Source organism: Thunnus maccoyii, chromosome 11 (genome assembly GCF_910596095.1).
Source record: "Thunnus maccoyii chromosome 11, fThuMac1.1, whole genome shotgun sequence".
Lineage (NCBI taxonomy): Eukaryota > Metazoa > Chordata > Actinopteri > Scombriformes > Scombridae > Thunnus > Thunnus maccoyii.
This window is the reverse complement of record NC_056543.1, coordinates 23870544-23887814: the sequence shown is the minus strand read 5'-3', so window position 1 is coordinate 23887814 and position 17271 is coordinate 23870544. Positions and strand designations below refer to the sequence as shown.

At 41.6% G+C, this 17271-nt stretch overlaps 1 protein-coding gene across 3 annotated transcripts in view; it reads right to left on the bottom strand.

The window, feature by feature from the left end:
• Positions 1 to 200: 200 nt before the first annotated feature.
• dachd (dachshund d) overlaps positions 201 to 17271 on the bottom strand; it is a 111741-nt gene continuing 94670 nt past the window's right edge. For all 3 annotated transcript variants that reach the window (XM_042427120.1, XM_042427119.1, XM_042427121.1), the window contains 5 exons: positions 8094 to 8239; positions 6138 to 6285; positions 5302 to 5445; positions 4329 to 4397; positions 201 to 284 (listed from right to left, as the gene is read on the bottom strand). In XM_042427120.1, the coding sequence (XP_042283054.1) occupies positions 247 to 284; positions 4329 to 4397; positions 5302 to 5445; positions 6138 to 6285; positions 8094 to 8239 (545 nt within the window). In that variant the 3' untranslated portion in view covers positions 201 to 246. The remainder of the gene's footprint in view (positions 285 to 4328; positions 4398 to 5301; positions 5446 to 6137; positions 6286 to 8093; positions 8240 to 17271) is intronic.

The window sequence follows — 17271 nt, the reverse complement described above, 5'->3', positions numbered from 1 at the left end:
CAAACTTTTTAATGTTGGCCTCTGTGAGAAAAAAAGGACTTCTTACTCTACATTCAGACACAACATCCTCCAGCATTTGGGTGAACACAGCAACATTTCCATTGAACTCCTACAAGCAGCTTGACTTCTTTCCACTACTAAATCAGCCTGGATAAGGGCTCTTGAGAATCTTCATGGATTTTCTTTTCTTTTTTTTTTTCTTTCCTTTTTTTAAATTTTTATTTCCTCCAGCTCCTCGCAGCCTTATCAGTACATCACTGTGGTTTTCAGGAACAGTCTTCCATCTGCAACAGAGGACACACAGGAGCCAAAGATTAGCCAACAGCTAACATCCTGCTGACGCAAATGCACTGTTCAGGATGTGATTGTTGATGAAACGTAACTTCAAAATGTTGCCCTCTAGTCTTTCGATTTCAGACGCATTACTATGGATTTAAAAACCGATATAAGGACGAGATAAAGTGAGAAACTGTGACAAATATGATTAAACATGATGTACAGTAATAAAGAGAAAAATACAGATTCAACAAATAGAAGCAATGATCATGTGTGAACTATGCCGTTTATTGGATTATCTTCAAAACAGTTAAATCTTTGTATTTAAGATCCTATACATCACATCATTCAGGATATAATCACACTGTAAAATGCATATTTTATTACCGACAAGGCACACACTGTAAAAGCAGCTATGGTAAGCACTCAAAGGCATCAGAATTGCATGCCACATGTGTTTAAGACATCTCTACTGATACGCTTGTTTGAACATAATACTGCACTCATGATGTAGAGCTCTCTCTAAGTGACATTTCCTGCATGGAAATAGTGTTTATTGAAAACGGCAGACATTCCTCTGCCACGTTATCTCCAGACACCTCTAACCTAACGAGCTTTGTCCATTTTCAGCGAACACTCTTGTCTGAGTGTTCGCCTGAGCGAGCAGAGGCTGCTGCGACGCTGAGCTGGTAAAAGCATCTGTTAGGCACAGCTCAGGAGCACGTTTGACGTTTATTACCTTCACATTTCCGCCGCTGGAAGAACGCTACAGTAATGCCTTTAAGAAGCACACCTCTCTATGGCAGCGCGTCTAAATAATTCAATGTTAAAGACAAACGCACACAAAGACGTTTAGCAGCGCAAGTTGTTGGACATGACACAAGCCGCGCAGGACATCAGAGACGACGCTTGATTCCTATTCTACAGAGACGTGGAGGATACACCTGGTTGCAATGTCTAACAGTATGTTTACCTCTGCCGGCACACACAAGCTTTCAGTATCAGATTATTGTCTATAATTTAAAAAATTCTGATTTTACAGCTCAGAATTAAAACTTGTTTTTGTTGGATTTGAAATCTGCACCTCTTAAAATATCAATATTTTATCAATTAAGTCTTGTTCTCCCTTCCAGCCAGTGTTTTATGTATTGTCGTGCATTGAGAGAGGAGAAAACAAAGGCATGTTGTGTATGTGTTTCTGTGTGTGTGTGTGTGTGTGTGTGTGTGTGTGTGTATGCAGTATGTGTGTGTTGTGGGGAAGGGTGAGGGGGGGGGGGGGGGTTACAAACACACAGGCTAATTACCCAGCACTGCCGTAGGTCTCAAAGGCATTGCACTCTGGCTGCCTCTATTCAAGCAACAACCACCAAGTTCTGTGTAAAAGTCATTACAGCATGAATGCAGCGCCACGAAGAACATAAAGCCGAGGAGGGGGCCGGCGGAGAGAACTAAGAGTGTGGGCCGGGATGCACAACTTGATACACACACACATACACGCCTTTCAATAACAAGAGCAGATGAGACATCACACACACACACTCACCTCGCAGCCTGTCTGCCTGCTCAGATTCACAGTTGTGGTTAAGACTTTGCAGCATTTTTTTTTTTTTTTTTTTTACCTCTGATAGATTAAAAAAATCCTCATGAAAGACGAGGGATCGGTAATGAGGCTTGTTAAGCAAATGGTACCGATTCAAATCCGTTTTTTTTTTTTCAAATCGGCGCGCAATATCAGCGCAAATGTTGAAACATCTGCTTTGCATACACGCGTAGAAAAATGTGGTGACGTCTTGACACGTTGTTTTATGAAAGACTGCCTCATTAAAATATGTTAAAACTTTAGTATTTTTATATTCAAATCAAGATGAAAAGTTCATTAAAGAGGATAAATATTTCATTAGATGCTAAATAAAACAAAGGGAATTTTTGGCTTCTCTCAGCATAAAATTCCTTTGAAAGATTAATTAATACATGTAAATTATGCAAATTATGCCCATGCAAATATTTTATGAAGACAATTAAGGGATCCATTAATTACAGTCTTTTTTGCTTCAGTGACATTCATTCATTTAATTTTAATTTCACTTTAACTGTTTTGATGTTTAATCTTGCAACAAAGAACTTTATCTCTGTGCACAGGGTCGTGTAAACTTGCCGAACACATCGAGTGGGAAGCGGCAGGGAACCAGAGAAGATACTGGGAGAGATATTCACATGTGCACCGTTGCCAGGCAGTACTGGCGAGGTACAGTCCCAGTAGCTTGTCTGCCTGTGAAAAGACCCACGTTCCCTCTTGGACCCGATTCAAAACACTGTAAAAGCAATTAATAAACACAGACTGTGTTAATATCGCAGAATTAGAGAAGTGTGACAAAAGACAAATAGAAATAATTAGTTCTCTAAAATTATGCCCTCATTATTTTTTCCCCCTCTCTCTCTCTCTCTCTCTCTCTCCCTCTCTCTCTCTCTCTCTCTCTCCCTCTCTCTCTCTCCCTCTCTCTCCATTCGCCTCCCTTAGGTTGGGAGTTGAGAATATACCAACACATTTCTCTCGGCTTTCATGCGAGTGATAGGCTTGTTTTTCCCCCCTTTGCTTGTGTAATTTATCAACATCATTTTTTGCCATTTGAGGTTAATTATACAGCGAGGCTTGCAGAGTAGAGCAGAGGAGACATGGGTGGCAGACAAATGCTTCTCTAATTGAACAAAAACACAAAGTGCAGACTGTTATTCAGTTTCCTCCTTCATTCAACTCTTCGAGGCAATGATCGGAGTGATTGAGAGACCAAAAAATTATATGTTCTATGGCCGTATGAACTCCATTTCTAACAGGGATAGATATAAAATCAAAACAAAAAAAGGAATTGGGACTATAAATATATATAAGCAGGACAATGGACGCTGTCACTATAAGTATAAAGCTTTTATCACATTTAATTTGATACAATTACACTACAAAGAGCCAGCTCTTCATATAAGTGTAAAATTAAAGTGGCTAAATATACTAATTTGGTATGAAATAGGGGGCTATAATTATGCTGTATCTGGAAGTTATCTTTGTATTTAAATGATGACATATGGATTTCCTTTTTTAGACATCAAACTCTTTCAGATCCCCACAGTGACTGAATGACATTTAATTAAGGAGGAGTCATCATTTCTCTTAGTACATTTTCTTTCTTTTTGCCCTTTCACAAAATATCAGTTCAAGTAGAATAATCAAACATTAAAGAGTTAAAGGGACCCAACTTATTCTTGCACACAAAGATGAATATTTTCCACTTTTCACAGCAAATTACACGGAGCATTTTTCGCGGATAAATTGGGACCTCTCCCGCTGATAAGGGCAATTCTGAGCAGACGCAGCTGAGGCGTATTAAAGGAAGACGTTCGAGTAATAATGAGGATATTCAACCTCTGCGAGGTGTCTTGTATCTGGGTAAACACAGATAGCAGACAGTCTACAGAGGTTATCACTAGAGCGCCCTTCCCCAAACACATACTGCACCCCCAAGGCTAACAAACAAACAAACCATTAAAAATGTACAAGGCTTATTCATAAAATGGATTGATTTGCCCCCTTTTATTACTATCAAAGGGGGGATTCCACTGCTTTTTGTGGTTTTATGACTCATTAGTGTTTCCTGAGCTGTAAACAAAACACTTCTTTCGTTCTTAGTCTGCAACCTTACTTAGTAGTTTCGTTATTTTACCAACTGTATTGCACATAGTTTTGTTCCCACAAATATGTGTTTCCTAAAAGCATCAGAGTCACTAAAAGTCAAGGAAAAAACAATATTATTTCTACAGAAAACCAATGATCTTGACCTAGTGCTGTGGCCCAGATGGTGAGCTGTATGCCTGAACAGCAGGCACAGAAACACTAATGTTCATAAACTGAAGCAGTGTGTGTGTATGTGTGTGTGTGTGTGTGTGTGAGAGAGAGAGCAAGAGAGTGAAAGAGAGGAGGGGTGGGAGACTGAGAGAAAGAGAGCAAGAGTGAGAGCCAGAGAAAGAGAGAGAGATTTATTGTCTCATCTGAGCCCCTGTACCTTGTATTGTCCTTTCAGCATCTGTTCTTCCACTGCTGCGGTCACTCTCCATCTCAGGGGTCAGAGAGTCTGCAAGAGGAGAGGGATCACCACCGTTAAACATCCCTGACATCCACCTATCACAGTGCCGGTTTCACAGCATCGTTCATTCAAAACAAGAGGCCGAGCCTTCAAGCTATATCTCTCTGATGCATGGATGTGAAGGTGTATTTTGGATGAGATGTTGTGTTCTGTGTGATTATGATCAGCGGAGGGAAAAACATAACAGTTTGGTGTAATAATCCATTAAAAGTGAGATCCTGCGTTCAAACGTTCGCTTCAATAAAAGTACAGAAGTGTAGTGGTGGTACAAATGTAGTGTCAGAAGTACAATTTTACTTTAACTAAATATTAATAGTCTTATTTTTAGTTTGTTACTGGTCTAATAACTCGAACTAATACTGTACACTGCTGGTGTCAGACTCCACCAGTCAGCTGATGATAACACAGTCACTACAAATGCAGATTAAGATCTTACGTACTTACTAACATATTGAAATAAACATATATTTGAAGGTAGCTCGTTCCTGTCTACTGTGCATCACATGCATCTGTGTAAAATCTTAACTTTGCAAACTAATTACAGTAACATCTCCAGCTTGTCACGTAAAAATAATGAACTGTATTAAAGTTTAGGTCTTGAGTAAATGTAGTAGTTACTTTCAGCCTCCACAGTACTTGATTGACACGTCTTATAAATGCACACCACATGACTCAATTCGGCACATGATATTTTGATGTTTTTCCATGCAAAACATCAAAATATTAATCAAACTATTAATCGACAATTGGTCGAATAACTGAGAAAATGAATTGCCAACTGTTTTGATTACTGAACAATCATTTTTCCAGCAAACATGCCAATCACTCTCTCTGTATCCAGCTTCTCAGATGTGAGGATTTGCCGCTGTCTGCTTTTCATATAATGACTGACCGTTGAGTGAACGCATGCTGTCAGTGGGCGAGGGCTGCTTGAGAGTCTGCTCAGCCTGCTCTCTCCTCTTGGATTCATACTCCAGAGCTTCTTGGAGTTTCCTCTTGGCCTTCTTCTCCTTCTTCAGACGCTTCTGGATGATTGCTAAGATGGGGGGGGGGGGGGGGGGGGGAAACCACATTAACAATAAATAAGCTCTGGGACAAATTAGCGGAGCCTTATTTAGCCTTATACGGTCTGAAATCTGATTACTGTTGTGGTGGCTATCGTATTCTAGCAGGAAAAGATGATAATAAGGTCTCTTTATCTCGCACTCTATGATAGAAAAAAAAGGAAATCAATTAAAGCTTAATATTTCATAATATCTAAAGATTCTCCTTAAAAAAGAAAATCTGAGCAAATACTGACTGTGACTTACCAAACTGCTAGAGGGAGTTCAAGCAAATTGATACGTTTATTGGGATATTTTTCATGAATTTTTCTCATTAAACATAAACGACACAGTTAGCATATGAAGTTAATGCATTTAACATGAGACAGAGAGCAAATTTCTCTTAAGTTAATGCATATTTCCAATTATGTGAACTGTCTAAGAGCAGGGAAACCGGCGCTAAGCAGATCACCGTAACCAAAGAAACACACAGCAGCTTACTGTACAGTATGTCAAACATTAAACATGCATGCAGAGCTGTGTACGCACATTCAGGAGCTATCACGTCTACATGAGCGCAGGCCTGAACCGCCTTGTAAGTACACACATTTACACACACACATGCTCGCGTGCGCGCGCGCGTTTGACAGGGAGGAAACAGTGCCAGGTAGTCGTCAGGCGCTACCTCTGTTCTTCTGCTCCATGGCGAGCTGCTTCTCCAGAGTCTCCCTGAGCTCCCTCTCTCTGAACAGCTCCATCTTCAGCTCTGTCTTCTCCAGCTGCACCTGCTTCTCCTGAGCCCGTGCGTTGTCAATTGCCACTTTCAGTAGGCCCTGCACACACAGACACACACACACACACATATCACAGAGTTGTACAAAAAAAAAAAAGGGGGAGAGGGGAGCAGGGGAAGAAAGAGAGTGATGTGGGCTATTTAAGAGCTTCAAGATGAAGTGACAGCAAACCACACTGAAAGTATGTCACAGCAGTTCTTTGTACTGCCCAGCCAAGAGCTGACTGCTGCTTCAGGATTCCTTTCAGGCGAATTACCACCTTTGCCGGTTCTTTTATCAGAGAAGATGTCATTATCTTTTAGCTCAACAGCTTACTTCACAGCTCAGCTCTGGTAACATGAACACAGATCTACCACAGTTTTTTTTTTGTATTAGTAGTTCTTAAAATAATTAATAATGATTGCTAATGTGAGAGTGCTGAGTATGTCTGACCCCTTTTGGTCAAAGGTGTGAAATACAACTGAGCATGAACATTACACTTTGGAGTTTTCTGAGGCAAAGCAGGAGAGAAAACAAATCCAAGAATGCAGCAGGAAACACTGAGATTTTGGTCAAAGCTCCAGTCTACTAAGAATTGGATAAAAAAGGTTTATACAGTATAGGCAAGTTCAGCATCTTTAATCTTCAGGCTATCTCTATTTTCTTTTACACAGCTGACATTTATAACTGGATTGGTGTAAATATACAGAATCAGCCTCTGTAGCACATTTTCAAGCTCCTCACCCAGCGCAGCAGGAATGAATAATATGAATGACAAGTATCTCATCATGTATCAATTACATTACTGCCATTCCAAATATACTCCTGACAGTCCCGCATTGAAAGATACTGCGTTTTCACATGAAAGCAGTAAAGTGCAGCGGCCATTTTCATCACAATTATTCCCTATCCACATGCAATTATATCAAATGCGCTGGGCTATATCTTACTAATTGTTGATTCTTCTGACCCCAATTTATTCTAAGTTGCTTTATCTTCATTTTCTGCTTGGTTTCATTTTGTTGATTTGTATATAAATATTCAAGGCGACGATCATTATCAAAGATGACTTAGCGGAGTGTTGTGAGCTCACAACGGGTTTACTTGTGGCTTTCTAATTACCGCGCAGAGCCAAAAGAGAGGCAGGACTCTGATGCCGGTGGTACGAGTGCAATGAGAAGGGCAGCAGTGTGCACACATCATTACACTCAGACAGACGGCAAATACATTCATCTTTCTGACTGAGGGTGTTTGAGCTGATGCCTGTGTGTCTGTGTTGATGGGCATTGTAAAGGTGAGCAGGTTTACAGATGTGTGCAGCTGTGGTCCTAACGTAGCTTTTGAAAAGATGGCCGTAATTATATTCACAGGAAGTCTGACGTTATTTCAAAAGAAAACCATTGCTGACCTTTGGAAGAAGATGAGACATACACAAGTCTTTATTGACAAAGTAAAATACTCTGTATGCCCAACCATCAACCCTGACCTCCACACTCTTACTTTTCATCGCAATCTAAGGACGTAACACTACTTCCTGCTACAGATGTTTTAATGCTATTTGAGCTAAAGTCGAAGAAGACAGTCTTCTACATGTAGAATTTGAAAAAGTTCAATTTTGGCGTATAAACTGCCCCAGGATTTTCTCATTATTCAATCAACACAAACCTGTGGCCTCAGAATCATTTCTAGATGCAATAATCACATCAAAAATTTGACACATAGTGGCTTTAAAAGGCCTGAATACATGGTTTTAAAGGTATAGAGTAAATAAAAACTTCTGGCTCCTTCTGTTGGAGGCAATTGTGTCAAAATGTGCTAACTCTGCCTTGTTATAAGGCCACAACTCTTGTCAGAGGACAATACTGTACCTGTATGTTGGTGAGGAGAGTCTCTATTGACGACAAGCCATCTGGGAAGAGAAAGGGTGAGGGGAAGCCAGGAGGCAGAGCTTGTCCGGCCAATGACAACCTCTCATAGCTGTCTCTTGCTGTTGGGGTGCACATTGGGTTGTCATCTGCAAAACAAGTAACACAATGAAAATGGATTAATCATTCATACAAAAAAACATATGTAAAACTTTAAGAACATGTTTTTGACGACTCTGACACATATTGACCCTGACTCCAATTGACCAGAAGTGATGACTGGGTCTGTATTGATTTCCAGCAACCAATCCCAGCTCTCTCTTCTCCTCTCAGAAATATAGTGGACTGGGCCCTTAGAGATTCCTTTGTATTGCTTCTCCTCAAGGCCTGAGTGTGGGGTTAAACAATATCAACCAGGACATAAATCCAGCTTCCCCCCATTTAAGAGATGTCATGTGGACACCAAAATCAGAAGCAGGCCCGCAGTTCGACCCCAGAGGCTCGGGCTTCCTTTGTGTACGCACGCACGGGTGCCTGTCAAACCCAAGATGACATCATCCTCCATTCATCACCGGCAGAGGGGTAGGGCCCTGCCATCTGCTGTCCAGCCTCTCCACCAGGCCTCAGAGGAGGAAAGAGGAACAGAAGAGGGAGGGAGAGAGGCAGGAGGCAAACATAGACACAGATATGGCCCGGTCAAACTAAAACAGTATGTCAGACACTGCCGTTTGTTGCCCCATCAGATCTGACACATGTTTTTGTCCGATGAGTTTTTATCAAGCCAGCAATTTGTAAGTGCAACCATCTTGCAGGGAGACAGTTTATTAAACACATCCAGTCTAAAAAGATCACCACAGGAAGTCTGCACCATCAGCTGTTTAATTGTTAATTTAATGAAAGGGGGGAAAAGTTTTATTTGTAACGTGGAACCCTGGCTGTGTTGTGCACAGCACCTCTCTGCTCTCATCCAGTATTCATATCTGTTTATGTGGCAGGCTGAATCTTGTACAAACAGCGAGTGGAGCTGAACAGCCCTGCCTCTCCCTCCCATCAATATTCACCAACGCCAGCCAAATGCTGGGAACAGCTGGTCCTACATTAATTAGTTTAAAGTATTTATTTCACCCATCCTCAGAGCAGATTGAGCAAAAACATTGGAGATTATTTCAAGCATCTGCAAATGCCCTGGAAACATCTACGCGCCAAAAGTCGAGTGTTAGGATTCACAGTTTGGGTTTGTAATTTGGAGAACGTTTTTTTTTTTTTTTTTTTTTTCTCTGAGAGGAGAAGATGGTGAAATATGCACCGCTGGTCCGTGGAGAGAGTAAACAACCTTTCTCCTTTTTCAGATGGAGTTCACTCCTGTTGATTAATTAGAATGGATGGTTGCCTAATGGATTAAAATTTGTTTATAATTTGACTTCATAAAAATAATGAATTGCCTACTTTTAAGAAGCCACTCCTGTGGTAATTTGTTTTGTTTGGTGCAGTCCTGTCTGCATTTTGAGGTGGGCGTCGTCGTGGAGATATAAAATGCACTCTGCTTATACAGTGGCACAACATGAAAGTCCCATTTTATCTCAATAAAATAACTAATCAAAGATCAAAAGCATTACAGTTGGCTCCAGCTCAGGTTGATATAGATGTATTGCATGCATTATGTGCATGCATCACCCACCTCCAATAAAATCACCATAACAACTAGAGACGTTAGTAGACCTCGGGGAAAGGTCTGCTGTTGTAGCTTTGTAATTGATTTGTACTGTAGGCACTTTGTCCCTTATTTAGAGTTGGCATTAATCATAAATCATTGCTTTAACAAACTCCGGCTTTCCACTCAGCAGGCCTCCCCTCAACACAATGTTGGATCACACAGAATATTTGATGGCTTTGTTGCAGGGGAAACAACCTGTCATGCTCTGGGAAAAGCAAACAGCGTGTTTTGTTCGACAGACTCCAACTACCGTACAGCACCTCTTGTCAGATAACATTTCCACCAGGAGCTATTCATAAATACCGGCACTTTCAAAAAAAAAAAAAAAAAAAAAAAAAAAAAGGGAAAATAAATGGGAAGCTAATAAGTGACTAATTCAATCAATATAATCAAAACTGGCTTAATGAAACTCAAATGTAAATTCCAGTGGAACATGATCTAGATCTGTGGTTTATATGCTTCTAATGGTATCGCCCCCCCCCCCCCCCCCCCCCACTTCCCCCCACCCTCTCTTTCTTGGTGCCTGGCTGCAAATGCTGGCATGTGTTTGCATGTTTATTTCTCACCATCGCTTCAGAATCATTGACTTCAACTTAATTACAGCGACAGGCGTTGGAGTGATGGGGGCCGGTGGAATGGAGTGCTCTGTTTCCAGGTGATATTTCTCCACTAGCAAGGCTGCCAACAGCAGCTGTGACAGCCTCTTGTGCTTACCGTACGGTAAAGGTACAGTTAAGGCCCCGACTATGAAATACTGTGTGGAAAAACACTCGCAGGTCACCCCTGTCACAAATAACATTTCATGCACAACTGTTTCGGCGGATAATAGGAGCCACAAATAAAAATGGGACGCTGTAAATACAATGCATTCTGAATGAAATGCCATAATTTAAAACAACGCCCCCCTCCTCTCTCTGTCCTCCTCCTCCACCCTGCTCTCAATAGCTGCAGAGGGAGTCCTTGACAGTGTGCTAGCAATGATGAATCACCTATCCAGTTAATTTTCTCACTCCTCATGTGTTGTGCTGCTAAAACAGGGGCCTAGGAATTGACTTGACAAACTATGAATGTAAAAAATATCACTTGGAGGGATCTGGGCTTATCTCCAATTTACATGTTATTAGATTTGTGTTGCAAGCGGCACTTGGACCTAGCAATGCTGAGGCAAAAAAAGATGGGGCACATGATAACCAGAGATAAAACATGTCTAAAACCCACTTGAAAGCCTTTGAAATATTTGATGGAAAGTCGCAGAGAATGGAGAGAAGCAGGGGAAACTGGCCTGATTTAAAATGTGACAGACACACATTGCAATCTGTGGTAAATCTAGAAGAAACCTTGGGAAATTTAGCTGCAATCTCTGGATAAATAGCTGTAATTGACCTTGGGAGTTGAAAATGTGCCATATGTTTCTGGTTCCTGTGTTTGAAACTGGGTCCCTCAGGACATTTCAGCTGAGTCCTCACACGAAGGCAGTGTGAGAGGGAGGAGAGGAAGATACAGAAAGACACACAAAGAGAGGGAGAGGGAGAGAGAGAGGATGGGGAGGATGGCAGGAAAGAGAGATAGATGGTCGAAGACAGAAGATGGATGGATAGATAGGTGAGGCAGAGTCTGAGGAAGAGGAGGCCGCAATAGAATGGGTGTGCAAAGAATGAAAGACTGACAGAGAGGAAGAGAGATAGGAGAGAGAGGGGAATGAGAGAGACAGAGAGAGAGAGAGAGAGAGAGAGAGGGAGAGCAGAGGTACATTTGGCTGGCCAGTCAGTGTGATATATTGACAGGTGAAGCCTTTGTCCTTGCAAACCTGTGTTCCTCCCAGCAGGAGAACTGAATGCTAAACCTGGAGATTGTCAGCACAGCCAACACAAAGCAAGGCACCGCTTTCCGCTGCACAATTACATTTGATTTGACCTGCCAGGGCTGCGGAGAAACCAGCCTCCTTCAAATGGAGTAGTTATGACCTCTCGGACAGCCATTAGCAGCTAACACAGCATTATTCCACCTGCACTTAAAGCGCTGGATTTGGAAAAATCTTGTCAAGGGAAATATCTGTCTTGTGGTACAAATGCAGTGATGCAGAGCTGGGGGAGAAAAAAAAAAAAAGTAGTTGCATGCAATTTGAGCACTTAAAAAACATGAGCTTATCTTGCAAATGATGTCTGCACTCTGAAGGGTCTCTCAGGCAAAACAAATTCAGTCTTAACTGTATGAGAGTTCTAAAGCTGTTCTGTGAATGTTGCGAGCTTATTTTAAATAACTCCAGGTATTGTTTTGTGTCTCTTCCGACCTTTAAAAAGTAGGATTTCCAAGTGTTAATAAAGGCTGACTTGAATTTATTCACAGAAACATTGAAGATGATAGTATGTAATCCAACTACTGGAGGGTTAGATTGCATTGCAGGGCACACTTTTCTTAAAAGTAAGTAAAGAACGTGCAGGGACGTACTGCGAGGATGTGTGTGATGATCCATATGAGACAGATTCCTTTAGAATGACTATCACTTGCATATGTTGTGCATATGTGTGCGTAATGCGCTGCGTGCATTGTGAAGGAAGAGAAAACATACATGCACGCAGAAGAAAAAAAAAAAAACACAAAAAAAAAAAGAAACACACACACACATACACACTCATTACACACACACACACACTGCACACACACTAATGTGCCCTCATCACATTTAAGCTAATTTCCTTTTCATCACGGAGAGAGGAAAATGAGTGTTTGCCCCATCCCTGCTGGGGGACAAAGTCAAGAGCCCCGGTCGGTTTGGGCTAGATTAACAGGTAACATTTGGCTCCCACTCTCTTATCACAGCATGAAAATCAAACCGCGTGTTTTCCTCTATCGCTCTCTCCTTCTCCCCTCCCTAATGTTCCCTTCACTTAGAGATGAAATCGCTTGCTGCACAAACCCATTTGGAGAGAGGAGAGAAGGTGAGCAGGATAATCAGGCTGGCCACTGGTCCGTGTTTCCTAAATGCTCTCCAAAACATTACTGTGCACAGGCATAAAATTAGCGCCGGGACCTTAAAATGTTGACATTTAGCATGACTTTTTGGAGAGTGACACCCTCATATTTTCTTGTAGGATATCATTAAATTTCAACTGCCCTATGGCTGTGCCTTTCCATTAATAACCAATTCAGTGTGTCACTTCTCTCCCTCTCTCGCTCTCTCTCTTGCCACCTTTTTAAAGTAATGAGTCCATTGCTTTGCCTTAATAAATTGAATCGTATTCTCAAGGCCATATGAAGATAGAGCCACAGATGGACAGGCTGCATGGAGGAAATAACCATAAATCCTTTACTGTCAGAGAGGCAGTCTGAGGTGACAAAAGAAGACAATTGCGATGCTCAATTGGGATCACACTGAGATTACAAAAGGCACAATGAAAGGTTGATTCTCTCTGTTAAAACTGCCATTTCCTGGCATGGATGGAGAACATGTCTTTATGGCTTTCATTGGTGAGAAAATACCCAATTATAATCAAATTTAAGAATCTAATCATGCATGAAGATTACAATACTGACAGATGATCCTCCGTAATATTCTGCAATGTATATTATGTATAACATTACCAACAGCAGAGAAAATTATGAACTACAAATTGTGCTTTTGGAGCATAGATTATGATATTATAGTGCAAATGATTAAAGCGGGTTTCATCATTTGTTTAACTGGAAAAGAAGAAGAGAGAGAGAAAAAAAACAGAGAGAAAGAGAGAGAAAGAGAGAGAGAAATGGAAACAGAGCAAGCAAGAGGCAAGGGAGCAGAATCCATGTTGACTTCCATTCAGGAGGAAGATATCTTGTCTTTTTATGCGGCCCATGTCATATTTATTGCATAAAGGTCAGAGTGTTCATTTGTTCAAAGTCAGCGTTTTCCCTCTCTCCTCTCCTCCATGTAATAAATGCAGGGGCTATGTCATTATCGGACCTCTGAGGATTACAGGCTTGGCTGACTGTGATGACTGCATAAAAGCATACAGGACTTTTGTTTCTGCCAGCGCGCACCTTCAAATGAGCTCTTAAAGCGAACAGTACTGGAGACAAAATGGCATTTTGTAGAGCGGCGATCACGGTTACGGTGGTCGAGACAGAACCAGAAGTGGAGGGGGGTGGAGGGGGTGAGGTGATTAAAGGTTAGAAATCACAAAGCTAAATCCATGACCTTAGTTTTTAGTTAAACCAGGAGAGTCAGTTAAGAGAAGAAAAAAAATAAACCTGTGGGTCAGAAAAGAAAACGACAGCCAGGCAGACTGGAATAGATTTCTGTAAATTCGCCTATTGACTATGAGCCTAAACTGTCAGGCAGATAGTACTCGCAGAAGGACATTATAGTGAGGCACTTTGAAGGTGTTTAGATTGTCTCTGCATATTGACCTCCGTTGACCAGGTCCATTTATTGACAGAAGAATCCCAGAGATTAAATTGGCCTTGGCTATTGATTGGGTATTTTGCCTGAATCATTCTCATTTCAGAAGGGGATCATTTGTACTGTATACCCCACTAATCTCTCTGACCCACTAATCATCAAGCCATTTATTTTCTCACTCTTTGTTTAGTTCTCCTTTGTTTAGCATTTATTAATTCATTAGAGCAACTTCTCATGCAGCTTAACTTAGACAGTGACTGGGGAGTCCTGTTTCTACCCGATAGCAATGTGCATTCCAGTAAAATATGCCACTGAATATGCACCCAACATCACAATACACATGCCAATTACATATTGATAATTAAGCATTCAAACAAACAAACAGAGAGGAAATCCCCCATAATCACCAGGTTTTAATGGAACAAGTATTAGCTTGGTGTGGTTGGCCAGATAGCCTGCTGCTAGATCAGAGCGTCGCTGAGTTTGGGAAGGGGGGAGGAAGGGGAGGAGGGAGGGAGGTGAGAGGGGGGGGTACAGGGGAGACACATTGGTGTCATTGCCTGGAATTGCAATCCTACAGGGAGAGGCTCTGCCGTTCTGTCGCTGCCGAGCGAGCGTCGACGACGGCTGGCGCTAATCCAGACTGGATATACTGAGCTGCTTTTAAATGACGATGAAAGAACAAACGAGGAAGTGGGAAATGTAAACTTTAAAAGGCCTGGCTTAGGAACACTTGCTCTGTGGCTGCCTGGTGTAGAAGCTCAAAAATGGATGCAAATCCATTAGTAGTCCTGGTTTCACAGTTATAAAAATACTTAAGGGGTTTTAATGGGAGCGACGTGTTAAACGTGTGGAAATCTGTTTTGATAACATTATTCATAACACTGGCTTTGCGCTGTGTGAATTAATAACACTTCATTTACAGACGGAAGAAAGCTGGCTTGGTATTTCCAGTTAAAGAGATTAATTTTTAAACACCTAATTGACAGGCTGGGGTTAGGCAGGATAAGCAACAGACTATAAGGCTGCAGCTGCAAAGTCAAGGTGACTGGAATACTCAGAGAAAGGCTTTCAAAAAGCAGAATAGAGAGCAGAGAGGGAGGGAGTGAAGAGAATTAGTCCTCAAGCACTTTTCCCTCCGCCCCCTATTCTTCCTCTCTTTATTAGGAATGATTTACTTTCTCAGTGAAAGGATATAAAAGCTCAAGTATAGCAGCGTAATTATCGCAGAGTAGAAAATTTAAAGGTTTGACTCACAATGTCCTCAAGTCAGCTAGCAGACTGCCAGGCGATAAGAGTGACTGTGTTCAACACCCGGCATCCAATTGGTTGTGTTTTATGGGCTTTGCCAAGGAAGAGCACACAAACAGGCACTCGGCTCTGCAAGTCTGTAAACATGATGGACTGTGGCAAACTACTAGGGCTGGTGTTTACCTTGGCAGAGCCTGGCCCTGGCATGTCAGTAGCATCACTTAATTACTGTTTACATGCAAATATTAAATTATACAAACAACCCCACAGAAATGTCTCCAAAAGTACAGAAATACATATTCAGGGTCAACCTTATCTGTCTGCAACAGTTGCCACTGCTAAGATATGTATTGTTTTGAATCACAAATTTTCCCGCATTGTACATAATCTTCATAATTGTTTAATGCCGTTGTCCAAGGGCGTTCGGGTAAATATGCTCCCATGATCTGCATAATAGCAGATGCTCAGATATGTAAAACGCACCTTGTGTTTCACGGAGAGCGAGAGGAAAAAAAAAAAAAAAAAGAAAAAAGAAGGTTATTGTTCAAAACAGTTTTTATCAGGAATAAGGACTGTGATCATTAATGTCTCCAGTCAAGACCGATAGATGATTGCTTTGATTGCAGACCTGTTTTCCTGACAGTCCAGAGCAGCATATATAGTAGAGCACTGATGCCTACTGTGCATCTCTGGTATGGCTGAGTAAAGCACTTGTTCATTTGCAGTGAAGGGTAACATGAAACAGGCCTCAGCCTTCTGATGGACAGGGAGATTTCACCTTCGCCAGTGAATGATAATGCATTATTAAATTTGCCTCTCTGCTCACTAGATACACTTAGCTGACCACAGCATATTTATCTCCCCATCCGAGGCTCACGTCTTGGCAGGAGAAAGCATTCTGTCACTTTTGAGGCATTTCAAAGATTAAAAAGAACCTCTCTCTTTTCAACGTCCCTAAAAGCATCCCCCCTTTTCAGTGAAATGTGATTAGCAGGAGATGGTGTCACGCAATGGAACATTCATGAGGGGGAGAACAAATATCCAAATGAACTCCCATGTCCTCGAGGAATAGCCCCTCTCTGCACCATCAGCAATCTCTCTCTCACATGGGCCGGGGAAATTTGATTGATCCTCTATTGAATTATTTTTTTGCACTCTTTCATTTCAACAGGACGCACTGACAAGTTGTTTGATCATAAAGCATTATTGTCTGCCAAGTCACATTTCAGGGTTGTGATGGCTAATGATCTTGCCTCCTGACTTAGGGAAAGTCAGGTAGTCAGCATGTGTTTGAAGCTTGCAACGCCAAGGACATCGGGAGGACTGAACAAAACACTATGCATTAAAGTCAGAAAGATGAAGAGAAGGAGCTTACACTGAACATATTGAACTTTTAATGATACTGAGCTGAGATACCATCAATGTCAGTGAAATATTTACACCGCAAAAAGAGCACAAAACTGATGCCGAAACTTTCGCCTGACCCAAAGTCCCCAAACTTCCTTTTTATCATTGCAAATGCTTATGCAAAGATGGAGCAGAACAAAGACTACAAAGACTAGAAATCACTTTTTTGTCTTTTTCATCTTTTTTCAAACTATATCCCCCCCTGAACCCCACCACCCCCCTCTCTACATGAGCCCATCAGCATCCACAGGCCCTTGCCCAAAGCAGTTGTATGGTAATAGACTGTGACACTGGTACCTGCTCCACTTCTCCATCCAGACTGTAAACTGGGACTCTGGGCAGCATCTTGACACAGAGAGGGCATGGCAAATCAGCTTTGTCCATTGTGGTCACACCGGGACTCGATGCATCAACGATCGCTGGGTTGATAG